This window comes from Zea mays, chromosome 4 (assembly GCF_902167145.1).
Source record: "Zea mays cultivar B73 chromosome 4, Zm-B73-REFERENCE-NAM-5.0, whole genome shotgun sequence".
Taxonomy (NCBI): Eukaryota; Viridiplantae; Streptophyta; class Magnoliopsida; order Poales; family Poaceae; genus Zea; species Zea mays.
The window spans coordinates 139,335,837-139,362,814 of NC_050099.1; the positions used below are offsets into that span (position 1 = coordinate 139,335,837).

Sequence of the window (26,978 nt, forward strand, 5' to 3'; positions counted from 1 at the left end):
GAGTGAAAAAATAAAAAGAAAAATGATATCCAATTAAATTGTCTATACTGCATGTTTTAGTCATCGCCTAATTAAGCATCCACTTGAAGCCAATAGCAGTAGTGCACTCATTCTTGGAATCACCTCCTCTCCTCAGCAGCTGATACACACACAAAGAATTTGGCTAGGGCTGAATCACCCATCTACCAGTTAGCACGGTCGCTCGTACTACGAGAGCAATGCCGAGGGGTATGTCAATGAAGTAGTAGCATTCGACGTTGATGTAGGCACTTGCCACCTGCGGCCAACGCCCACTCCATCAGCCGTTGTCAAGTGAGCAAAAAGCTCAGTACCAGTAGTAGTGGGAAGAACACAACAAATGCATTACTGAAGGCGGATAAGTCTGTTCTCCAGTGAACTAACTTATGTAAAAACTGTAGTGACACTTGGATTAGACCTATGACCTATGGTTTAATAGTATCATTTTAGTTAAATACATAGCGCTATTTCCCCAAGTTTATGAAAAGGAGATTAGTAGATTACTGGTTTACTGATCTTCCCATTTCTCTTAACCTCTTAATACCTTAGCATTAGCCGCACATCAGTTAGTGAAAATGTACATGAATTAAAGAAAAGAATTCCAACCTCAAATATCCCAACAGCAAGGCAAACACAATGATCGTCTTCGCCAAAAGCAGGACACTCGTTCGACCATCATCCGTGACATAGTTATCCGCAATAACTCTAAACGCACTCTCTTGAAGTTCAATGAAAAAAAATCAAATAGAGCAGTATATCTGTAACCAAAAAAGGTAGCAGCCCTAAGCAATTATAAGAACCAAAAGGCTACAGATACATGCTTCAGTAATTCTTTGCTTTAGATGATAAATCTGAGCCCCCAGCACCCCGCAGGGCTACCAACAACATATTATAAGTATAATTGCAGCTACAAAAAATTTAAAAATAAACTGAATAGCAGTAGTCACATAACTAAATAAGCAATCAGGTTTGCACCCCTGAAGTTAACAACTCAACACAAACACAATAACCAAATAACTAATGAAGCACTACCAGGCAAGCGTTACACAAAGGAGCTCCAACCTAACAGCTCAACTAAAACCTACGGTACAACAAGGACTCACTCAGGAGCGCACAGAAGTCCAGTTTAAACTAAAGATGCACATCCCCTAGTCTTCACTCCTTGGATGACTTGTTGATCAGGGACTTGTGAATGTGCGGTATGACACCTCCGCCTGCGATGGTGCTCTTGGTGAGAGTGTCCAGCTCCTCGTCTCCATGAATAGCTAGCTGCAAATGGCGAGGGGTGATACGCTTCACCTTCAGATCCTTGCTAGCATTCCCAGCCAGCTCCAGAACCTCGGTAGTCAAGTACTCTAGGATGGCAGCTGAGTAGACGGCTGCGGTGGCACCAACACGACCATTTGCCTGAGTCCTTTGCTTCAGCTGACGGTGGATACGTCCAACAGGGAACTGAAAGCACATCAGTGAATATTTGGCCCTCTCCACTTTGATGGACTCCAGCATGCTCCCCAGATCCTCGGATGCGAGGCTGTCCTCCAGGGCATGCTGTCCAGCTGGCTCTTCCCTGCCATCCCACTCCTGCAGCAGCCCTCCTACCTCCGTCAGCGAGATCTCGTCTTCCAGTACGACTCTGGCAAATATTTGGTTCGATACTAAACGTATTAGGTGAAACCATTTGAGGACAACCAAATTTATAAGCAGGAAAGCAAGTAGAGAATAAAACATCCCAAATACGTACGTGGAACAAGAGCATGCACCATTGTTGATGACAAAATCCTTACCGACACCATTGGTTACCTGCAGGGCCATATGAGCAAAAATGAGAGTGCACATACTGAATATACTGAAACAAAAAAGAAAGAATAGGACAATAAAATACCAAGATAAGCGATATGTGCACCCACGTTGTACATAGGAAGCATGAAAATGGAACCACAAGTGGCTACAATATGTAGGAAGGATCAGGAACAGAAGAAATAGCACACGCCTAAAAAAATTTTGATCTTCCAAACAGACATAGCTTCACGAAGAACAAAAACAATTGGAGCTAAAAGCTGAAGTGACACATGATAATTTGAGCATTAAAGCATTCAATAGACTCACAACCACGATGAAAATGGGTTCAACATATGGCCGTTTTTTCTCAGTCCACTGAACCAAATTCTGCTCGTGGCGAAAGGAATCATGATTTTCTGACCACTCTTCCAAATCTTTTGCTGTGCACATGAAGTACCTACAAAATAATTGCAGCCTTCTAAGGTACTTGAAGGATAAAAAAATCTTAAATAAAAAGATAAATAAGATACAAATGAACAAAACATCATGTGTGTGGAACCGCAGATGTAATATGAAAACCAGGAAAATTACAAAATATTCAATGTCGCTCGTTCTACTGGTAAGACACAAATGGATTTATTAAGCATGGCATGGTTCATTAGACACCAAGCTGGACACAAGAAAACCGAGAAGGGACTATCACAGAACTTTTGCACGGGTTTGATCAGTCTCAACCAAGTTTACTATCTATGTTTATTGGTTAAATTGAACTAAAATTGCCACACATGTTATGTACAGATTCACGGATCAATCACATTGAAATTGACATTTCATTGTCGTCTCTAGTATAATGACACCGACACATACTTGTGGATCACCTATGTCACTGTCCGGTCGAGGCGCTGATGGCTTCTGTGGAGCAGATGATTTGGTCGAATTTACTGCTCACAACCATAGTATTTCAGCCCACCGTTACCAGGTGGAGGCAGCACCTGCCACAATTCGAAATTCCTCTCCGTTTGCTGCCCAAGAAACATGTAAAAACAACGGATATACATTACAATGAGACAGCAACCAGACAAATCTGAAAAAAAACAAATATTCATTACTTACAGATGGGTCAGTTGAGATCTAAACCTTTGTACCATCGACCTGTTCCCATCTTCTATTCTGTCTTTGCCATATGTAAGCAGTGATTAGTTGTTATAACTGAAAGATACCCGTGAAGAATATATAGTTGTTACAACACAAAAGAAGATGGTCCTGCACACAGTTTGCAACCTATCAAAAAATACAAACTGACAGTCTAATAAATACCTAACACTTGAGTTCATTATGATAACTATAGTTGTTTGACATAGAAATGCTTTCTAGCGCAATATGAAATTGAATGAACAAAAAATTGATGTATACTTTAATTTGTTAAATACCTTTATTGAGGGAATTTCTATTGGATCTTCTGTAACTGGTACTTCTATCCTAAACACAAGATAATCTGACAAACTAATAGAGTTTCTTAAGGGAATGTACCTTTCAACAAGACCTTCGGCTCTAACCACTTTCATGTTTCATTTCATTAAGGTGGTCCTTCTGTTGCATGATAGAACTGCAACAGAACTTGATACGGTTTTATGCAAGGCATCCATCTGATGGGTCAGTTGAGATCTAAACCTTTGTACCATCGACCTGTTCCCATCTTCTATTCTGTCTTTGCCATCTGTAAGCAGTGAGGAATAGTACCCACTGAAGTTAGACCATATCTAGTAACAGTCACAGAAAAAGAGTGATCCAGTTAAGATCATTGATATTAAAAAATAGTTAAGATCCCTAACCTATTTTGGAGGATAAAGAAACATCTGCTAGTGCATTTTCTAAGACTTTAAAACCACATGACTCATACTGGAAGGATACTTGAGCCTTTCACCCAACTCTGCACTCAGCTGTTATTCACCATCATAAAGATCTTTTAGTTTAACAAATTGATGATAACAGGTTTCACAAAAAAACATCTTAGCTGTTAATAATAACATCATTTTTTCAATTACTCAAGACAAGTAACCTTATACCTAGCCTCCAGATCAACTCCCAGTTGTTCAAGCCATAGCTTAAGTGACAGATAATTTGAACATGATGAGATAATGATACACAAAATAAAACATATTTGCTAAGACTGTAAAAGCACATGACTTAGACTGGAAGGATACCTGAGTGGCTGAGTCTTTCCAAGCTCTTCACCCAACTCTACACTCAGAGGTTGTTCACCATCATAAAGCTCTTTTAATTTAATCAATCGTTGATCACAGGTTTGGCAAAAAATATTTTAGCCATTAATGGCAGCATCATTTTTTTCAAATGCTTAAGACGACTAACCTTATCCCTTGCCAGTAGTGAGGTATGAGCATTGAGCGAACTAGCACCGACCTAAGAATCTGAAAAGTCATGAATAGCACATTAAGTAGAATTGAGAGGATGAGTCCCAACTTTATAGATCATTATGGAAGCAAAATATACTAAGACACGCAAATTCTATTGAACCAAAATCTACTGAAGTAATCCTGCACAACGCAAAGGTGAATGGACCATAGGGTGTGTCACATAGAAAAAGGGCTGAAGCGAGCAAGAAACTAAGATGAAGGGTGGGGCAAGAAATTGGGACGACAACAGTCTAGGGATGAAATGAAGCTGCCCTTTGTAATCACGTAGAAGGGATTGGGCCACCACACCGGAATGAGAAATCTAGCAGAAGCGATAAAATGAAGCATTATGAGAAAGGACTTAAAGTGGGATTCAAGAGGAGCGAAGGATGTAGAGAGAAGAACCTTACCTTTCGCCTTGCACGAGATGAGACTGAGCAGCGTAAAGAGCAGATGCTTCTTTTGTAGGCGTAGCTTGCTTGCGCCTACAAAAGAAAAGGAATTGTCAGAAAAACGGAGGAAATATAAAATCTATGACGACACCCAGTGTACATCAGTGACAAAGATAGAGCAAACTGGACAGAGATATGCTTACCTTGTGGGAGCATAAACTTGTGTTACAAGGGGTGAATATATAGGGAATAATCACTATTTTACAATTTTGAGCCCCTTATATATGTGCATAGTAGTGGCCTCGTTTCATAATAAAAAATGGGTGCACCTATATTGTTGAAACATTACCCTAATTCCCCCACGTTATACTGTTACCACTATTGTCAACTTACCAAAGAGCAACATTGTCAACTGAAACATCATACTATCATAAGTTTGTCTAGATCAGGAACTTAATAAGATGCAGAGCAAACATAATAAGCAACCGACAACTTTATGCACAAAATGTGTTATTTTGTTTGTCAATGTTTAGTGATGAAAACTGCAAACTACTACATCCGTTCATAAATATGACACTGTTGACTTTTTTTTGAAACCTTTGACCACTCTTATTCAAAATATTTATTCAAAAATGTAAAATTTTAAGTCAACCACAGACTACCTTAAGTGATAAAACAAAATACAACAAAATAAATTATAACTCATTATTTTTTGAATAAGACGAGTGGACAAATATTTCAAAAAAGTCAATGGTGTCATATATTTATGAACGGGAGTATCATACAAAGATACCAATGCGATAATTCTGTTGTCACAAGCTTGATTTCAGAAGGAAAATAGTACCAGCCACATCCCATTCAAGATCGAATACAGAATTTATAAGCATTTAAACTCAAATAATACTGATAGTCAATTATGCCAAGACCTTCTACGGACAATGGAAAATCAAAATAGTATTATAAATAAAGAATTCTTCAATAATACCATTATGAATATGAACTAACCAGTTGTCTTCGGACCATTTACATCCTTCAGTATCCATAAGCTGAATGCATGTCTTGACGCTGGAGAAAGGTTCTCAAAACTGTACACAAAAAGTCATAACACTATTAATTTGAAACAATACATCTCAAGTAGGAAGAATTAGCAATATAAAGGAGAATCACCTCTGATGTATAAGATCTCCATGTATAACCACCAAAGCACCAGATTTTACTTCCAGCGGTACAAATTCTTTCTGATCATAGACTGGGGAGGGCCGATCAAAATGTGTACCATTTTCATCTCTGACCATACGTCTCACCAAACTCTCTAATACAAAACACAAAAGTTAAAAATTAAACTTAGACAGTCCTGCCTTTCAAGACGTTCTTAGGCATAAAGTAATTGTGTTAAAAATACTTTTATGTGATCCTGGAATTGCCCACAGGCAACCATTGTTGATTGTTGCATCTTCAAGTGCAAGCCACAACCCTGTGCATGTACGAGGTTCCGTGTAAAGGAATGTATTATCCTGGTGCGGCACGACCTCACCACCAATACCTGGTTGCTATCAAAAAGAAGAAGAAGAAACTAAGAATTTAAGAAATAACATATAATGCTAGCAAAAATAGAGTCCAAACAATCTACCTTAAATATGTACATAGATTGAATGACTGCAGGCCTCTTGTAGCCTAAAGAAGAGAACAAGCTTGCAACACTCTCTGAGAAAGAAAACTTTTTGAACACCGGATCAAGTTCATGTAATGCTGCATATCAGGAAAGATGGCGAAGGTAAGATACATCAAGCCCTGTTGTTCAGGACTTCAGGATATGCTGGACAGTGGACACCATTGTTTCTTAAACAGCTTACATAATACATTCACAACATGGAAGATAATATACACTATAAAGCAGAAGCAAGCAAACAGGAGCGGTCTATCTAAAAAATGATGGGGGTTATAACATAACACCACTATAGAAAACAAATTGAATCATAAATATTTAAGATAAAACGTGAGAAGATTCGCGCTCGTACCGTGATGTCAGGATAAAATTTTGGTTATGGCATTTAAAAGCCTTCAGGAGCAGGAGTCAGTGCAGTGAGGTAATCGTACCGTGATGTCAGTTGTCACACTATCCGATGCTCCTTCAAATAATCTCCACAGAGGTATGCGAATGCTATTAGCAACGCATCAATCAGCGCCATCTCCACTCCTGCTCTGGCCTTAAATGGAAAAGGATACAATCAAATACAATCATAGGACTAATCATTAATAAGTCTAAACAGAAATAAAGCAATTGAATGGCCATCAATAAAAATGAGAATCAATGAGAAACTATGTCAGTTCCTTATGTCTGCATCTCATCAATTTCCAAGGGAAAAAACTGGAACGCCTCCATATGTGCTAGTATATGTTAAAGGAGCCCTGTAAGCAGCAAGGAAAACATGTAGGCAGGTTATGAACTTAAGAATAATAACAAATTGACACTGCTAATTCTGTACAGAATCATGAGTTTTTGACTTACAATAGTGAGAAGTGGCTGGCACATCGAAAAAATGGTTGATGCTGATTAGTATTTTGATCCCCTACACCAACCACCTAACAGAAGTGAGATGGTAATATATTAACACCATGACACAAAACTTACAGCTATTACTTCCTATGATACCCATTTCCCATTCACAACAAATTGACAAATCAGATAGTTCAGAACAAACACAGATCAGAACTATGACCATTCTTATTTTGTTTTGACCTGGGTTGACCGTTCCGTTAGCAATTGAGACGATTTGAACAAAGAAAACGACAACCTCATCACTGCCCCCTTTCTGAATTAGAGATGTTAATAGCAATCGTTCCTGCAATTAGCAATAGCTAAGGCGTCCTTACTGAATTAGCGTGTTGGGGATATCAACCCGCACAAACTCCTCAGGGTCTGAATTAACGAGATCCGATATCAAACCACCGGAATAACCTCATCATGGCCCGAATTAACGTGTTCCAAAGTTAAACCACCACAATAACCCAGACAGAGAACAAACTAAAACGTCAAAGCCCTAATGCAAGCATCACACTGCAAGTCAATCGTCCGAGAAAAAAACACACCCTTAATTGGTAAACCCTGAGGATTCAAGCCTTCAAGCCCAAGCGTACTCCTACCTCGCAAGCTTTCGCCTCCAGCGGGACCTAGAAATTGAAGAGTCCAAACCAACCCATCAAAAGGTAATGAATCTTACCGGAACGGAGTCGGGTGGCCTCTGCCCCACGTTGCCATCCTGCTCCGCCATGGAATAGAGAGGGATGTGGGCGCCAGTTACGGTTTCGAGAATGAAGTAGGGTCGGGGCTCACCGCGGATGTCGAGCAGCTGCACAACATGCCGAACGATGGCGTCATGTGGCGGGTTGCACCTGTAGTGGTCATCGTAGAAGGCGCAGGCCACCAGCCTCACCAGTCTGTCAAAAAACCAACCCACCCGATCCCGCACGGAGGTCAAAAAAACGGCGGCGACCAAGCTTTCGAGAATGAAGTAGGGTCGGGGCTCACCGCAGCCGCCGTCGTGCTAGGAGGAGAGCATGGAAGCCCTGACGGCGAGTGTGGCGGTCTCCTTGCACCGCAGGCCCGCGATAGCGTCACTGCGAACGAGATTCGTGCGAGCGGGACGATGGAGGAAGGAGGGCGAGGCCGTTGATTGGGCGACGACTGTCACGGCGGGGCATCGCGTGCGGGACTGGGGAGGAGGGGGCGGTGGGGGCGGTGGGGCGAGAGCATGGAAGCAGACGTGGGATGGATACAGAGGCTGGGGCGGGGGGCGGGCGGACTGTGGGCATGGCCGGGGAGGCGAGGCGAGGTGTGGGTGGCCGATTGACTCACGGATCTGCCAGAGCGCCCACGGCGGGGCATCGTGGCGCACGCCTGGCCCGCGGCGGTGACGGAGGGCAGCACGGGCGCCTCGCCCTAGCCAACGGCGACGTTGGAGAGCGCGGCTAGGCGCGAGGACGCGATGGTGAAGGGCGCAACGAGCGGGATGCGGAGCGAGCGCGCGCCGGCCGCCGACATGTCCACGGAGAAGGTCTCCTTGAGCGCGTCGAAGCCAAACGAGCCCATGGGGGAGGGCGGGGACGTGGACGGCGAGACGGCGCAGAGGCGGGTGGTGGCGATGGCGGGCTGTTGGCGGTGGATGTGGATCGACCTCGTGGGCGCCGCCGCCGATGGGTGAGCGGGGCGGTGCATGCACGGCGATGGGTGGAGGCGGGGTGGTTGCCAAAGGCAGGGACGGCTGGGACGGGGGAGGGGGCGGGGGCGGGGAGGAGCACGGTCGGATCGCCCTGGATGAAGCGAACGGTCCAGATTCACCGACGGCAGAACGAGAAAAGGCAGGCTACCCTTAGAGCCTTAATAAGTAGTATAGATACCAAACAGAGATTAGTATCTCCCAAGTTTTGCTTGCGGTCCAGAATTGGCTGGCAGTGACCACCTCGAGGATGGTGTCAGTTTCGAACTCCTTCCTCCATTTCAGCATCTCCGACCACATCAGCATTGCCTTATCGGCTTTGAACTTCCTGGCCTTGAGGAACCTGAACCAAACCACGCGTTTCAAGCACTGGCATAGTGGCATTCAATGAACCGCGTCCAAATGCAGCGCAGGCAAGGAAACAGAGGGGTGGGCTTTAATGTGACCTGAGCATCATGTGGTAGTCACCGTGCTTGTCGGGGAGGAGGCTGTGCGCGGCGAGGCGGTCCCGGAAGGAGGCGACGGTGCGCTCCCCCTGCCACCAGTACAAGATTCATATTCCTCCAATGAATGTGGATTCAGAGGAAGGCATAATTCCTTGTCAACAAAAAGGGGTTCTATCGTCCAGCAACCCTCAAACTTCCTCATAAAGCCATCTCGCTCTTGCCTAAACTTTACCTGCAGAAGGTATTGCATGGATCAAAATATCAGGCAAAGTATTGCATTTGCTAACCAAAGGATAATGTCAGTGTTTCAGTTTTTTACAGTGTGTTTTTTTTCTGTTCTGATCAACAAAAACATGAACAGAAAAGGTGCCAGACCACCAGAAGAACTTCTAGATTGCTGTCTTCTCCACTTCAATATCAATATTAATATATAAGGAAAAAAAGATGGACTTCCATATAAACTGGCATCATAAACATATAAAAAAGAAGATTGCATTTCTAAGTGATTTTGACCTTTGATCAACTTGTCCGGGCTATTGGACAATACAAAGAATTCATTACTCCAAGAATGAACACTTCTAGATATGTTAACTTTGTCAGCAATGCCTTTATCAACCTCAATGAATACTCTGCTGGATTTAGAAACAAGGCATTTCCCTGATAACTTTCTGTTGAAAAGATGTCTCATGGACCAGTTGGGCTGAAGTTGACCATGATTGGAATGTAGCTGTTCACCATGTACATTATTTGGTTGCAGCACAACAGTCAGAGTTTGATCAAGAATAATACCAAGTGACTGGGAGGATCTCAGTTTCAGTTTTTGTGAATGGTAATATCCTTTGTAAATTGAAGGCCTGTACAGCAAAGAAGTTATCCTAGCTTTGTCACGACATGGAAGAAGTTTCAACCAAGGTGTCAGATTCTCAGTGCATACTGCTTCACGAGGCAATGCACCATATCGCAAATTGCCTTCGTTCAGTTTGAAGCCCCAGCGAGGAGCAGAAACTGCAGTGGAAGACTCCAAAAAGTTGATGGATGCACAAAATAGGCCAGAGAGTGTTATGTGTCAGGTTCTTCCATGTTGCATCGATCTCAGACAAAGGAAGATCAAAAACTGCCCACAGCTCAACACCAGGAGGCTTTGCATTATTAGTTGACATAGGATCAAATCCACCCCACTGTTCATAGTTCCATCTTCCCTGGGTGAAAGATAGCTCCAACTCGCTAATATGATATTTCTTAACCTGATATTGACAAAGCAGAATAATGTTAATAGGGGTTCTCACTTCTCAGTCATTCATAAAATATGGCAGCATATAAGAAATGGAGGGCCCCTTTCTTCAGTGCCCAGGCTGTTGTGACTTAAAGGTATAAACAAGGGACAGTTTATTATATGTAAACCTAATAGGCAACAAAAGAATACAGAGTAAATTTCTCAAAGCCACCAACATTTGGGGTTAATGCCTAATAGGCACAAACCCACAAACTACTGTGCCCATTTCAGAGAACCCCCAATGCTCAGGGTCATTGACTTGTTGTCTTACAAACCCAACAACCACTGTGACCATTTCTAATTAAAATGGGCTTGAGCCTTTGTTCAGATTGCAAAACCTAAATTTCACAGCGGTTCCACAGCACCTAGATTCAACTTTGGGTAAAAACAAATCAGCACTTGAGACAACTTGATAGACATCATTCGGTGGGAAAATGAAACAAATGCAAAGCAAAGATCTCCCATCTTAACACACCTATGTACATGTGCCAAAAATAAAATCTTTGCAACAGTGCAGTTGCTTGTCTCATTGTCCCAGTGGAGTACCCACAGACAGATCAAACGTGTTATTGATCTACAAACACAACTATCTAGTTACATGCTAGTCCAGGCTAATGTACCAGTATGAACGGCGAATTAAAGCAGTATACAGTTGGAGCTTAAACCCTAAATCAGCCACATAGAGATCCACGCACCAGCTGGGAGATGGCCTTGGGGAAGAGGTGGTGGTGCCGACCAACGGAGGCAGCGGGGGGAGCAGAGGAGCGGAAGTGGAAGTGTGCCAGTGCCTTGCGGTCCGGGAGCGACCGCAGGAGCAGCTCCTCAGTGAACTTTTCATCCTCAGGCGCCGCCGCAGACGCAACGGCGGTGGTAAAGAGGAAGAGGAAGACGAGGGGCAGGAAGAGGATCGGTCCTGTGGGTGGACGCGGCGGCGCCATTAGCGCCAGAGAGCGCAGGAGGCCGCCGGGGTGCTGGAGATTAGGGTTTTCATTTGTCGTCGGAGATGGGCCTCGTACAAATTGGCAGATGGGCCTCATATGGCGCATGTGTCTTTGTCTTCATGGTTTGCAAGTTAAAATTAGTACCACATTGCCCACCAGTTGGTGTTTGAATCTGCTTATATGCCTACCTGTGCGCGTAGTAGTACTGTTGTGGTCACCGGATGCGTTGTGGGATGTATTTTTTTGGCTGAACCAGGAGCATGCACGGGTTATGTGGGCCCTACCTGTCAGAGACCGAACCGGCAGAACACAAAAAGGCAGGCTACTATTGCAGCCTTAATAAGTAGTAGAGATTTAACCCATAATTATATTTGCATAGATCAATTTAACACAGACACATTTCATTAATCATTAGTTTAACTTATAGACCATAAACACCACACAAACATATAACATATTCATAAGTAAACGATATGTATATAGCTTCGTTTTTTGAAATGTGATAGTGTTTTATCTTGCGAGCTGGCTTGTTGATGTCAGCTCATCTCTTGAAAAAATTCAAACGAACCGAGTTGAGCTGGTACAAACTGAGCGAGCCGATGAGTCACGAGCATTTCATTGAGCCCTACTTTGGTTAGATTTTGCAGAAGACAAATATAATAATAATTACTCAAATGGCCATATTTGTGAAATACTTCTGTCAATATATTTTCTTCCGCTCAACTACTGTATCAATTACCATCCTTCGAATTAATTTCTAAGTCAAATTTTGATTTACAACTGAATTTATAAATATATAATGATATTACATAAGTATATTACAAAAAAAGATATGGCCTAGTGCATTTAAATGATACTCCCTCCGTCCCAAATTGAAATTCGTTTTGCCTTTCAATAGATTCATAAAATAATTAATGTATATCTCTACTACTACTTATGTTAGTAGTGTAGGCGTCCACAACCACCCGTTCTATCGCGCGCAGATGCCCGCATCGCGCAGCCGCTCCGCAACCGCCCGCATCCGCGCCAGCACCGTAGCCGCTCCTTCCATCCTCCGCCATCCTTCCATCCACCGCGCGGATCCCAGCGCTCCCTCCCGCGCACCCGCAGCCGCGCCGCATCACGCAGCCGCCCCGCACCACGGATACCAGCGCTGCCTCCACCACACAAGCCTCCTCGCCATGCCCCATCCGCAGCGCCCACACCACCGTCCGCCGCCAGATCCGGATCCCGCCCCCATCATCGGCGCCTCCTCCCCCGCCCGCCCGAGACCCTTTCGCTCGCCATGGACGTCGTAGCCTCCCCTTGAAGCCTCTGTCCTCGCCAGTCCAATCTCCAACGTACGAATATCCGCTCGCCATGGACGTCGTGGCCTCATCCCGAGGCTCATGCCCAAAACCCTACGGGCGCCGCCTACTCCGACGACTCTGACGAGGCCGCTGCCCTGCGCCAGGAGAGAGGTCAAGAAGCCCTTGGTGAAGAAGCCGAAGGTGACGGTCGCGAGGCCGTCATCTTGATCGACGCCAAGAACCTCGCATCGCACCTTCTTGAGATCTCGGTAAGGCCGCATCAAACCTCTCGTCCCCGTCGAATTCCTGTTAAAAAAATAAGATGTTGTAACACCCCAGGATCCACAAACATCCTGAAATGCTACTAAACTACACAACTAACATTCATATATAAAATTTTGACAGCATCTCCTTTGAAAATTTGCATAAACGTGGAAGCAACAGAGTATAAGCAGATATCATGATAAGAAAACATACTAGACATTAATAATCGGCTAGCAATGGGAAGATAACCATAACGACATGAATTGAATTAACTAGTGTGCATGACTAGTTAAAGACAAACATCCTTTGACAAGAAGTTTCTAATTAAATCATGGCTGTGCCTGGGCAGCGTTATTATGAGAGTGAAGGTGGACGTGCTGCTACTCCCCTCATTCCCAACATGAATCAAGTACCTGCATTGAGTAATGCAAGAGTGAGATGAAACATCTCAGCAGGTGAATTGTTTCGACGAGATATTTAAACCAAAAAAAATTGAATTAATCAACATTTTAAAGGGATCACAATTGAGATCAGAAATACTTGTAGATATAGAACTCAATAGTCCCAAAATAACCAATGCCATCTCATTTCCTCGAACAACCACAATAGGTTGTATAACACTTTCCTGCATCAACAATACCTGCAAATATCACTTCAATGTATGCATAGTAATGCAATGTGTAAGTCATCTGCCTTCATACCTCTTAGAGTATAAAACCACACCATCTGCAAATACCACTTCAATGAATGCATATGAATGCAATGCATATGTCCTCTGCCTTCATACCTCTAAGGGTATGAAGCCGCATCGTACCCCTCCTCGGGCAACGTACGATGCTAAGTTGTACCGGTACGGTCGGACCATAGGTCACGACAAAACTTCAGATGCAAGTGAATCATGCAATGTATATGGCATGCTACATTTATCAATATATTTCACTTCCTTCACATACAATACAACCTCAAATAATACTTCATTTACCTTCAGATACAATACAACCTCAGATAATACTTCATTTACCTTCAGGGGTGTGAATTAATCTCACGAGTCATACTCGAATCATAATCATCATCAATATATGATTGAGCATCAGTATAATGCAAGCAAGTAAAGCATCACCATAGAGTTCAATTATGAAAGAATCCAATACTTTTGAATATTAGAGTGTAGGCAATAGAAATAACAGGTCAGAACGGAAGCAACCACTGCTACATTCACTTGCCTTCATCGAAGAAGAAGAAATGTACTAGGCATGATCTGGAGTGTAGCCACCTGCTAGCGGGCATAAAACTTAGTACAAATATTTCACAAACATTTGCCATCAATCAACAAAACACCCCTGCACTTGAAACCAAGACCTAGTGGAAAGACTCCCACCCTGAACCACATGCCATACAGCAGCAACGCTGTTTGTTAATTTTGTATCTTTAAAATTAAAACAGCGGTGATATCAAACAAATACTCTAGGAGTATCTACACAAAATACTCTACAACTTCAGTATTCAATAGATAATTAAATTCTTCCATCTACAAGTTCTAAAACATCTGACAAGATAACTGACTGAATCTGTTTTAGACAGCAGTATGGTTAACTTTAAAATTCGATATCTCCCAAACTACTGAACCAAAAATTATGAAATTCTGCTGGAAGTAAGAACTTTTATCCCTCTACAAAAGTCTCCATAGTTTGAAGAGCCAATTCGACCATTTACTAGATGAAACCCACCAGTGAACAGACCCACTCATTTTTGTCAGGTTAACAGGAACAGCCACAGTAAAACAAACATAACTGGAGTTTCACAAATCATATGAATGCACTCTTTAACAATCTGGAAAGCTTATGAAATTATCTACAACTTCTTTTACCAACTCACAGTTTAATTCTGTTGATAAAATTGCCTAACTCTTAAGATAACAGATTCTGCACAGAATTATGAGACTGAAAAACTGCTATAATCAAACTGCCATAACTTTCTGTTCTGATGTCCGATTGAGGTGTTCTTCGCGGCCACGGAAAGATCTACAAATTATCTACGACTCATATATAAACTTTTTATTTTTTTGAGGCCACTAAGATCACGGAAAACTGGCATGAACAGAAACTGTCGAATCTGCCATTCTGCAGAAATTAAATTCGAGATCAAAACCTAACCCCACATCTAATCCAACCTCTAATTCTTCAATCCACATGATCCACAACCTCCAAAAACACATAATTATATGGAGGAACAAGGATCCCATCCTTACCTAGAGTTTCCCCAAGAAAATCTGCAATAGATGGGGGGGGGGGGGGTAGAACATCTCCTTGATCCTCTCTTCCTCTTCAATCCATCTTGCTCCTCCTCTTCTCGATCCTTGCTGCGTGGGGGAGGGGAAGATCTATGGAGGAGGAAGAAATGGTGGGAGGCTGCCATGGGAGGAGAGGGGACGGCCAACCAAGGGAAAAATGGGGGAGGGTGGCGGCCAAGAGAGGGGGGTGGAGGGAAAAGGGGTGGCCCCCTAGGGTTTTGTGGGAGAAAAGAACCGACGCCCCAGATGACTTCTGCCTTGCATCCAACGGCCCACAACCCTTTCCCACATCCACGCACCGAAGATCAACTTTTGGTCAACATTTTTTTGGGATATTACACTCTACCCCCCTTAAAAAGAATTCGTCCTCGAATTCGGCCACTCCAAGCAAAACACCCATGGTACCCCATATAGCACCACCATTCAAAACATGGGTCCATTATTGGTCTTAATTAACACAAGAACTTCTACCTTGGACTAATTGTCTAAGGAAACTACACAACCTGACATCAAGCATGAAACAACATGCAATGAAGCTCAAAGCAAGTCATAGATGCAATCAACACTACAATTTCACACCATCAAATTGGGACGCAACTATACATCAACATCAATGTCTTAAGACAACACTCTTTTATGAAGGGGTAATATGCACTAAGCACAACCCTTACCAACTTCAATAATTAATTTTAATTAAATGGTGAAACATCCACACCCGACGAATGTATAAGAAGATCAAACACCTCACCTCAAAGCACCACGAAACAAGTAGTTCTATTGAAACAAAACTCCTAATCTTCCTAAACCTTATTCTTGCCATCATGAAAAGATAATCATGTAATCTAACATTCTTTGCACCCCGCAAAAGGGAGAAAATCTACAGAACTAATGGAGCAATAAAGCCAATAAGAAGCGAATAACATTCTGCGCGGCATAGGTCATCGAAGAAATGCCAAAAGCTCCACAAAGAGCACTGACAGCACAATAACACAATACTTGGTTAACCAATGTCACTATACTTCATCCAACAACTCAACTAAGAAAAATATCCAAACCAGTGAGGTTAACCTACACATAATATAAGTTTTCATCTACTGTAGTTCATAAACTTACATTTCATTCTATCATACGATGCACTCAAAGTACCAGACATACAAAGTCAATAATAACCCCTAATCCTTCACACATTTGACAAACATATTAAGCTGATGTAAAAACCACATCATCTAGGAGTAGGTGACTAGCCACACCCAACCAACTCTAGGCTAGGCAATGACTTCCTTCAAACCAATAGATAGGTGGTCTAAAAAATGGCTCCACAAGCATGCATCGAAAAGGGAACCATCAGATCCTCAATGTATCAATACATAATCAATGGATCAAGAGAATCAAAGATTTATTCTACAATTAGTATGACTAACAGGCAACCACTTTAAACCACATCTAGGCTTTGTGGCAACTAAAACACACAATAGGAGAGAGACATGTAAGCCATTCTGGCTATGAAAAGACTTCCCCCAAAAATCCATATAAAGTACCAATATTCATTTCTTTCAGAACTGGTTTCTCAACATAAACAATCATTCTTTGCAATGATAGTTGGAGCTATCCACCAACCGCTCAACAACTTAAATTCAAATTGATGATTACCTTGTACCCCAAAACATGCAATTCACACTCCTCTTAGAAACATCCACAATCAAGCATATATAACAATATTATTGTAATAAAACTCAACCATGAAAAACATGGTGAAAACAACATAGGCATACTTGTATATCACAATCATAATAACAACTTCATTCTCACAAATGACCAGCGATATCTATCGCATTAATAAAACAATATCAAAATTTCAGAAATAAATTATATCAAGCATTAAGCCATAAACAACTTACCACATAACCGTAAAGGAATAGGGAGGGGTGAGGTTATTGTCATCTGCACTTCAAAGACACTAACATATATCAAAGATATTTAAACCCATACCCTTCCTATATGTGCGAGTGTGTCAAATTTATCTTCAAATTGCCAAGAATCTAAAGCCTATGCTCTGATACCAACTGTAACACCCCAGGATCCACAAACATCCTGAAATGCTACTAAACTACACAACTAACATTCATATATAAAATTTTGACAGCATCTCCTTTGAAAATTTGCATAAACGTGGAAGCAACAGAGTATAAGCAGATATCATGATAAGAAAACATACTAGACATTAATAATCGGCTAGCAATGGGAAGATAACCATAACGACATGAATTGAATTAACTAGTGTGCATGACTAGTTAAAGACAAACATCCTTTGACAAGAAGTTTCTAATTAAATCATGGCTGTGCCTGGGCAGCGTTATTATGAGAGTGAAGGTGGACGTGCTGCTACTCCCCTCATTCCCAACATGAATCAAGTACCTGCATTGAGTAATGCAAGAGTGAGATGAAACATCTCAGCAGGTGAATTGTTTCGACGAGATATTTAAACCAAAAAAATTGAATTAATCAACATTTTAAAGGGATCACAATTGAGATCAGAAATACTTGTAGATATAGAACTCAATAGTCCCAAAATAAACAATGCCATCTCATTTCCTCGAACAACCACAATAGGTTGTATAACACTTTCCTGCATCAACAATACCTGCAAATATCACTTCAATGTATGCATAGTAATGCAATGTGTAAGTCATCTGCCTTCATACCTCTTAGAGTATAAAACCACACCATCTGCAAATACCACTTCAATGAATGCATATGAATGCAATGCATATGTCCTCTGCCTTCATACCTCTAAGGGTATGAAGCCGCATCGTACCCCTCCTCGGGCAACGTACGATGCTAAGTTATACCGGTACGGTCGGACCATAGGTCACGACAAAACTTCAGATGCAAGTGAATCATGCAATGTATATGGCATGCTACATTTATCAATATATTTCACTTCCTTCACATACAATACAACCTCAAATAATACTTCATTTACCTTCAGATACAATACAACCTCAGATAATACTTCATTTACCTTCAGGGGTGTGAATTAATCTCACGAGTCATACTCGAATCATAATCATCATCAATATATGATTGAGCATCAGTATAATGCAAGCAAGTAAAGCATCACCATAGAGTTCAATTATGAAAGAATCCAATACTTTTGAATATTAGAGTGTAGGCAATAGAAATAACAGGTCAGAACGGAAGCAACCACTGCTACATTCACTTGCCTTCATCGAAGAAGAAGAAATGTACTAGGCATGATCTGGAGTGTAGCCACCTGCTAGCGGGCATAAAACTTAGTACAAATATTTCACAAACATTTGCCATCAATCAACAAAACACCCCTGCACTTGAAACCAAGACCTAGTGGAAAGACTCCCACCCTGAACCACATGCCATACAGCAGCAACGCTGTTTGTTAATTTTGTATCTTTAAAATTAAAACAGCGGTGATATCAAACAAATACTCTAGGAGTATCTACACAAAATACTCTACAACTTCAGTATTCAATAGATAATTAAATTCTTCCATCTACAAGTTCTAAAACATCTGACAAGATAACTGACTGAATCTGTTTTAGACAGCAGTATGGTTAACTTTAAAATTCGATATCTCCCAAACTACTGAACCAAAAATTATGAAATTCTGCTGGAAGTAAGAACTTTTATCCCTCTACAAAAGTCTCCATAGTTTGAAGAGCCAATTCGACCATTTACTAGATGAAACCCACCAGTGAACAGACCCACTCATTTTTGTCAGGTTAACAGGAACAGCCACAGTAAAACAAACATAACTGGAGTTTCACAAATCATATGAATGCACTCTTTAACAATCTGGAAAGCTTATGAAATTATCTACAACTTCTTTTACCAACTCACAGTTTAATTCTGTTGATAAAATTGCCTAACTCTTAAGATAACAGATTCTGCACAGAATTATGAGACTGAAAAACTGCTATAATCAAACTGCCATAACTTTCTGTTCTGATGTCCGATTGAGGTGTTCTTCGCGGCCACGGAAAGATCTACAAATTATCTACGACTCATATATAAACTTTTTATTTTTTTGAGGCCACTAAGACCACGGAAAACTGGCATGAACAGAAACTGTCGAATCTGCCATTCTGCAGAAATTAAATTCGAGATCAAAACCTAACCCCACATCTAATCCAACCTCTAATTCTTCAATCCACATGATCCACAACCTCCAAAAACACATAATTATATGGAGGAACAAGGATCCCATCCTTACCTAGAGTTTCCCCAAGAAAATCTGCAATAGATGGGGGGGGGGGTAGAACATCTCCTTGATCCTCTCTTCCTCTTCAATCCATCTTGCTCCTCCTCTTCTCGATCCTTGCTGCGTGGGGGAGGGGAAGATCTATGGAGGAGGAAGAAATGGTGGGAGGCTGCCATGGGAGGAGAGGGGACGGCCAACCAAGGGAAAAATGGGGGAGGGTGGCGGCCAAGAGAGGGGGGTGGAGGGAAAAGGGGTGGCCCCCTAGGGTTTTGTGGGAGAAAAGAACCGACGCCCCAGATGACTTCTGCCTTGCATCCAACGGCCCACAACCCTTTCCCACATCCACGCACCGAAGATCAACTTTTGGTCAACATTTTTTTGGGATATTACAGATGTTGTGATGACCTCCCTCCTGGCACCTCCCTCCTGGCATCGACGGTGTGTCAGTCGTCGCGGCAGGCAGAGCTCTTGGGCTCCTGCTCTTTTCTCCGCACCCAGTGCCGTCACGGGTGATTCTAGGGTTTCGTCGCCGGCGGCAACAACCTGCCTGTAGCGATTCGACGTAAGCATCCCTATTCCTCTCCTCCGGAGGCCTGTCTCCTCGCCATATCGTCGATTTAGCCTGAGTGCGGGTCCACGCCCCTGCAGACCCACGACGACGGCCTGCAGTTCCAGTCCACCTCCGACGAGATGGACCTATCTGCAACTTGTGGACAGCCTGCAGAAACAGCTCGTATTGGAGGTTTGCCTTTTCTGTCCTTATGCCTTCTTCTAATCCTCCTCATTTATGTTCAGTGATGATGAATTCATTCATGCCTTTGATAATGTCGATTTGTAGTTGGAAATTAGAGTTCATTTTAGACTTTGGAAAGTTGAGTTCATGAAAGAACACATCCGCAATCACCCCTAACCAATCAGCTCCCTGGCAGCAACACATAATCAGAACTGCATATTAGAATTGATGATTGAATTGTCATATCAGTGTCTTGTTGCAGCTACTAACAAATTGCTTTCGAGTTGTGGGCATATGGATATGTTCTCCTTTGACTACATGTTAGATATCTGAAACTGTCATTGAAGATCGATTCTGTTTGGAGCATGGCACTGAAGGATGGTATAGTGCACTGGATCTTGGCCCTTTTTGTTTAATTTAGAGAAAAGTTATGGTTGGGAGAGAGCCTTTTGTTTTTAGGCAACTCGAATGTAAACTATTTTTTGTTGAATGTGCATGGTCATGGTGGCTGGTTCATTGACCATTATGAAGTGCTTGTAGATGAGAGTTTCTGGCTGCAATATATTTATGCTGAAGAGTGATGTGATCTGCATGCATGTTTTTGAACAATCAGAATAGGTCATTTTCAGAAATGGTTTATTACTAAGCTCATCAATGCCATTTATTTATCTTACCATGTACCTCATAAATTGGTAACCTGGTTTTATACACAAGAGTTGATTGTATTAAGCTTGCTATTTGACTGTATTAAGCTTGCTATTTGATTCCTCAAAAAAGCTTGTTATTTGATTAAACCCGTGCCTTTTCTGATGTAATGGTGGAACTCAGTGTTGAAGACTTTTTTAAACCATTCTAGAATTTACTAATTTCTATTTACAGATTGTTGTATTTCATGTATATAAATCTCTAGCAGATCCTATGACTGATATTGATACATTTTTCCATCTACGTTATTTATCACCTATGTTCTGTGGTTTATCCTTTGGCATGCATGTCAATGTTAAGTTGTTACTCTACTCCTATTGATAATCTGAAGTAAGGTTCAACAAACTGTCCATGTTAGAAAATGTCAGGATTACTAATTAGTCTATTCAGACATTTAGAGAAGCCCCTGTACCATCATTTGATAGTAGCAGAAGTCACTATAAGACCATAAAATGGGACCATAGTTTGAATTCTGAATTATTTGTACCTCACAACATTCAATGTCAACAGAAACCATTTCAATAGTTAGATGCATATTTGAACGTCATAAACCTTACCTTAAAGGCATCACCAACTATATATCTTACTTAGTCCTTTATCATTTTCAAATGCCAATCAGTGAACACCAAATTTTAGGTTTGTTAAATGCTTGTTACAAGTCAGGAATGAGATATTATCTTCAGATGATAAATAAAAAAACTAGGAACTGGGAATTGTGCCACTATGTTGTGTACTTAGTTCCTATCTAATTCTAATTCCTTGGTTTATTCTTCAATAACAAATTTCTGGGAGGAGGACAATGCACTCTTTCTACAGTGATGTTGTGCGCCTTCAGGTTTGTTTCCCTCTGTGACATGCTACCATGCTGCCACTACCACCATTTCCTCTGTTCCCAGTGTTCATATTTTTTTCTGAATCCTTTGTTTCAGGGTCTAAGGGAAAGGTTTTCACACTGCAACTCAAACATGGACGCGGGCTAGGTTAGTACTTAATCTTCAATAATCTCTACTACTTCTTAAGAGAATACTGTAGGCGTCCACAACCCCACGGTTCTGCCAGTCTCCCCGCCATCAACGCCGATCCGCCCCACCCTCCTTCATCGCAGGCTGCCGCCGACCACGCGCACCCTCGCGTCCCCATTCATCCCGCTGCCGTCACGCACGGACTGCCTCCAGGCCGCGCCCTACCTCCCTCCCCAAACCCCGTTCATCTCGCCTCCGTTCATCCCGTGAACCCATCCCCGCGTCCGCTCCATCCATGGCAGAACCGCAAGCCATGCCTAGCCGCGTCCGCTCTCCGTCCGCGCGCAGATCCGCGCGCAGAACCGCCCAACTTCGCCCCGTGTCTGCGCCATCCATGGCAGCCACCCCGGATCTGCGTGCCCCAGCCTCCATGGAAGCCGTCAGCGCGCAGAACTTTCCAACTGCGCCCCGCGTCCGCGCCGTCCATGGAAGTCGCCCCTGATCTACGCGCCCCACCTTGCGACTGCGCGCAGATCCCTCCATGGAAGCCACCGCTAACCTCGACCTAACTGCGCCTACACTCCGTACATGGAAGTCGTCGCTAACCTCGACCCAACTGCCAAATACGGTGTCTCCCACCCGGATCTACGCGCCCCAAATTATGGTACAGCGCAGACGGAGGCTAACCTTCCATGGGTAGCGCGTAGATCATCCGGGGCAGCCCTATAAGTTATCAAGTGTGTACGCCCCAACAACCCATAGATGCGGCTCGGCGCTCTCCATCGTCTGGTATACCAGGTACACACAGATCTCATCTGTGTGTTGTTTTCTGTAATAGCATGTTGGTTGTGTCATCTGTAGTATTGTTAGTCTTCATCAGTACTAAAAGAAACAGACTCATTAGTCTCACATCAATGTTTCTGTACAGACTCGTTAGTTTTCAGGCGGGTCACACAATCAAAATTATAATAGTAGAGAAATGCTCTTTTTTCTTTGCTTTTCACCACACACAACTAAAATCTTCAAATATTGTGTAGCATGGAGGCTGTATGGTGTATGATCTAGGCAATATGATAAGCTATTGAGTGGAATATCTCATTCTATATTGGTAGATATTTATTTACTTATTCACACTAGTTTCTGCTTCTACAGATTCACAATTAAACATATAATTAAACTATGAGTATGGTTCAAAAGCAGACTTACTTTCTAACATTATAAGAGGAAACCAATGAAATGTGTACCTGATAGAAGTGCCAGTAAAAACCATACTCATAGTTTGCAACTGTACAGATAAATGAAACAGTGAGCCTCCTTGACCGCCTTACTTCTGCTAAACCAGTTCTCCAGTCTTGGTGTTTCCAAAGGATCCCATGATCCTCCTCATGCAAACAAACATAGTTCTCAATTGTCTCCACACCACCAGTGAAGTTTGTGAAATGTGCATCAAAATATTTTATGTAGCCCAAGCACCCTCTTGTAGAAATCCTTGCATTGTAAAGAAATATAGCATTTCAATGACCATTTCACCCTTTTTGTATCCACCATTTCTACATTTCACAAGTTCCAGTGAATAGGTGATAGTTGTGATTTTAAGGTGGTTGAAAATGAAGGTAGGAGAAGGGGCACGTGAATCTGAATGATGCATACTTAAGTGGCACTTTTGCCTCTACCAAATTTTCTCCCTGTTTATTTGATGCTTGCCTTTGTTTCATTGTTTTATATTTGAGTTGTGATTCTTTTAGTGCAAAAATTGCTTTTTTTAATCACCTATATCTGGTGGTGGTATCTGCCGGATAGGCTTCAGGAGAGGCTAAGAAAGTCTAAATGTTTAATCCTTGAAGAGGCTGCAAAGAACAAAGGTTTTGACCTTGGTAACGGTGAGTTATTTTATTAATGTTTTTATGCCAACAACTTTAGCTTTTGTACACTAGCACTATTTTCTTAAGGCAATACAATTGAATTCGGGAGTGGTTTATCTGCATTAGAATGACGATGATAAAAACCAGGAGATAAAACCAGGAGATAAATATCTTCCAAGATGGGAGTTTTTCTTCTCTCAAAACCAGGAGATAAAAACCTTAATTTTAACTCCCCTGTCCAAATCTGAGAGGATACAAGAATCTAGGGGCCAAGGCAACACCTGCAGCAGCCTGCAACTGCAATCCTTCACTGTAGGAGGCTTCAGGTTTTGGGTATGGAATTCGAAATGCTCTTCCCTCTGTTTTGTTGGTATTATTCTATTTTCTTTATTCTAAGTTATTGTGTTGTTAATATATCAAAGTTTATAATAGAACTTACCAACTAATCGTATGAAAATATGATGATAAATCCCTGTGGTTGATCATTGACGCTTCAGTAAGTTATCCAATTTCAAAGGAGATGTCTCAAGGTTTGGAGCCCAATATGCGAGGTAGGTTTCATGGTTTTATAGGAATTCTTCTTGCATTTGATTCATGCTTATTAATAGGTCTATTTTTTGCACTTTTGCAGACAAAGTTATCTATTCATCTCCAAATTTTGATCCCAAAGTTTTCCTTTCGTGGGTCCACAAAGACACGAGCGCTGCTGACTTAGAGGCTAGTGCTCTCACCTTGAAAACTGATCTCAAAGGGAGAACACAGCAGAAAAAACTGTTAGTCAAGGAGAACTTTGATTGTTTTGTCTCGTGCAAAACTACAATAGATGGTATTTGTGTAGTTGTTATATACATCCATATTGCAAATAAATGTTCATGATCCTGAGTTTATGGACAATGTTTTGCATCCCCTTGTAACACAGTTTTTTTGCAGACATTGAGTCGAAATTGAGACAAATAGAGGAAGATCCTGAAGGTGCAGGTACTGCTCACTTGTATTCAGTGACACTAAAAATTAGTGGTGTGGCAAATCGTGCATTTGAGCCTCGATTATAGAATTTTGTTAATGTCTCATATATGCTCAACTCTTGGAAGATTTCCATTTAATAATACTATAATCGACGCCGAGGATGGTGGTCCGTAAATACCATGTCACCCCAATCCCCATCGCCCCCAAGACACAGATTTGGGGCCACCCCAATCCCCATCCTCGACTGCGCTCTCTAAGGAATACTGATGCTTTGGTGTCAACTTTGGCTCTCCAATACTTTACAAGGTATATACGATTTATTATTGGTTATGGGTTATGGGGGCTTTGAGTCTTCGATCTAACGATATATTATGGGAGCTCCGAGTCCTCAATCTGGTAGTTGTGGGATATGCTTGTAGCCAGTCGTTCTGATGATTCCAATAGGCTCTTTCTTAGGGTTGGATCTCCTCATGGTTTTCTTTTAATTAAATAAGTTTGTGGTGCAGACACTAATTTCTATGAATATAACCTATCCATCATTGTTTCACTTCAAGTCTGGCACTGCCATGTCTCTGTATGCTTGATAGTCTGTCTAAACCTTGGAGTAGCAGATTTCCATGGGTTGTTGTATCGATGGTGCTTAAGTACGGGTAAGCTAGATAGGGATGCAAGTAGCAGATTATGCTAGATTCTTGCATAGGGAAAATTATGTAGTATTGTGGGGGTAACAAGTAGGTTCCTTTTTTGAAGGTACACGTGAGCATGCCTATACTATGCCAGATGCTTGATCAGTTCAAAAACATTTGTGTGGGGGAGCTGTCTTTATTCTTGTTTATTTATCAGTTCAAACAGATTGTCATGAACATGCTTGATTGCCTTCGTTTAACAGAGAAACCAATAGTATATAAAATCATGGGCAGAGGTCCTCGAACCATGGTGTACTATAGTGGCCCTTTGTACTCTGTATCTAATCATCTAACCTTAGATGCAGGCATTAGTTTATGTGCTGATACCGTCATACGCCGTTGTTTCATGGCAATGTCCATCAGACAGACAAAGAGTGACGACGACACTAGCTCACATATGAACTGCAAAGGGTTTTCTTACTTCTTGCATGTTGGTGTAAAGAGTAGGTAAACCTGCTTGCGCGATGGTACAAGCAGCAGCAACAGAGGTATAGGGAAATTTTTTGGACTGTAACAAGTTGCGAACCCTTGACTTCAATTGTGATGTTTAGACCTTCCCTTCATCATGGATTTCCTGAAACTCTTTTCTTCAACTTTGGAACCCCTTTGTTTATATAATCTACAGACTCTAGAACTGTTGTGGTATAATGGGCAGACAATGGAAATGTTGTTCACCTTCAATTCTCAGAGGACCTACCACTATTGTATTGTCAATTGTTTTGTTGTTTGTAGACCACAAGGCTTGACGCAGTAAACACCACTATTTGACCGAGGTGAATCTAGGTGACCACAATCTATGCTCTTCTATTATGTTCTTTATTTTAACTGAACGATGTAAAAAATCATTGAATGATTGTTATATGTTTAAAGAATTACAAATGTTGATTATGTTAGTGAGTGTGCTATCTATTGAATGATGATGTGAAGCAATGGACCTGGAGACATGTTCTTTTAAGCCTTGAGCGTGTATGTGTTCGTGTACTTTGTGTTAATGAAATTCTTTTCAATATACCATGTTATTTTTCTTGTAAATAATCTATTAACCATTTTTCATACAACTGCTAAATGAAATAGCTTTTGCCATAGCTTTTTTAAAAATCTTCGAAGAGGCCGCCACTAAATGGCTCCACGAATAAATGGGTGTGAAGTCTTGGATGCTTGGTTTGCTCACAGGGATTGTATTCTCCTACTAGCCATAGGATCAGGTGCATTTTCTGTAATACTCCTCTTTATCTTTTGTAATTTATTATTTATTCCATGTGGATGGTAGTTTCGTCCTCCTTTTTTCACATGGATAACTTTACTGGCAGGAAAGTCCCTCTATTTTCAGATCCCCCAAGGGTTTTCTTTGATTCTTAATCAGTTGTCTGTCGTTTGTAGGCTGTGGAATACGGAGTTCACAAGATCTAGGAGATGAACAACCTCGGGATAACCCTCTCACGGTCTCATGCCAGCAGCCGCACCCACGCCCCGTTTCGTCTCGCACGCTCTCGCCAACTTGTGG

The 26,978-nt window shown here is 41.9% G+C and overlaps 2 protein-coding genes and 2 long non-coding RNA genes across 8 annotated transcripts; 1 reads left to right on the top strand and 3 right to left on the bottom strand.

Annotated features, from left to right (window-relative positions):
• Positions 1-919: 919 nt before the first annotated feature.
• On the bottom strand, positions 920-2,247 carry LOC109939393 (probable histone H2A variant 3). Of its 3 annotated transcripts, none has more exons than XM_035967345.1 (3): positions 2,128-2,247; positions 1,760-1,818; positions 920-1,651 (listed from the first exon to the last, which is right to left on the bottom strand). In XM_035967345.1, exons 1-3 carry the CDS (start codon positions 2,245-2,247, stop codon positions 1,174-1,176), a joined length of 657 nt encoding a protein of 218 aa, XP_035823238.1. In that variant the 3' UTR covers positions 920-1,173. The 3 variants fall into 3 exon arrangements, 2 of the variants coding, with proteins under 2 accessions (XP_035823238.1, XP_020407468.1); XM_020551879.1 differs by lacking the exon at positions 2,128-2,247 and adding an exon at positions 1,926-1,978; XR_002268785.1 differs by lacking the exon at positions 2,128-2,247 and adding an exon at positions 1,901-1,984 and having other exon boundaries at positions 1,633-1,651.
• A 424-nt stretch (positions 2,248-2,671) lies between these two features.
• LOC109945558 (uncharacterized) lies at positions 2,672-5,915 on the bottom strand. 3 transcript variants are annotated; one of them, XR_002268786.2, is made up of 8 exons: positions 5,771-5,915; positions 5,609-5,688; positions 4,622-4,696; positions 4,168-4,533; positions 4,002-4,038; positions 3,328-3,514; positions 2,911-2,967; positions 2,672-2,819 (listed from the first exon to the last, which is right to left on the bottom strand). It is a non-coding gene; the product is annotated as an uncharacterized lncRNA (long non-coding RNA). The 3 variants fall into 3 exon arrangements; XR_002268787.2 differs by having other exon boundaries at positions 2,911-2,971; XR_004857827.1 differs by having other exon boundaries at positions 2,911-3,060.
• A 589-nt stretch (positions 5,916-6,504) lies between these two features.
• Positions 6,505-8,172, bottom strand: LOC103653737 (uncharacterized). The gene is made up of 3 exons (XR_002269151.2): positions 7,825-8,172; positions 7,113-7,186; positions 6,505-7,012 (listed from the first exon to the last, which is right to left on the bottom strand). It is a non-coding gene; the product is annotated as an uncharacterized lncRNA (long non-coding RNA).
• A 16,175-nt stretch (positions 8,173-24,347) lies between these two features.
• LOC103653738 (exocyst complex component SEC5A) lies at positions 24,348-25,286 on the top strand. The gene is made up of 3 exons (XM_008680553.2): positions 24,348-24,373; positions 24,454-24,648; positions 24,753-25,286. The coding sequence occupies exons 1-3, from the start codon at positions 24,367-24,369 to the stop codon at positions 24,872-24,874; spliced, it is 324 nt and encodes a 107-aa protein (XP_008678775.1). The 5' UTR covers positions 24,348-24,366; the 3' UTR covers positions 24,875-25,286.
• Positions 25,287-26,978: the final 1,692 nt, after the last annotated feature.

Excerpts from the sequence above, each read along its gene's own strand:
- LOC109939393 (XM_035967345.1), bottom strand. The coding sequence starts at position 2,247 with ATGTGCACAGCAAAAGATTTGGAAGAGTGGTCAGAAAATCATGATTCC. Across the intron at positions 1,819-2,127 it reads TTGAACCCATTTTCATCGTG|GTAACCAATGGTGTCGGTAA; the intron begins GTTGTGAGTCTA and ends ATGGCCCTGCAG. Across the intron at positions 1,652-1,759 it reads GGTGCATGCTCTTGTTCCAC|AGTCGTACTGGAAGACGAGA; the intron begins GTACGTATTTGG and ends AATATTTGCCAG.
- LOC103653738 (XM_008680553.2), top strand. Across the intron at positions 24,649-24,752 it reads GTGCAAAACTACAATAGATG|ACATTGAGTCGAAATTGAGA; the intron begins GTATTTGTGTAG and ends GTTTTTTTGCAG.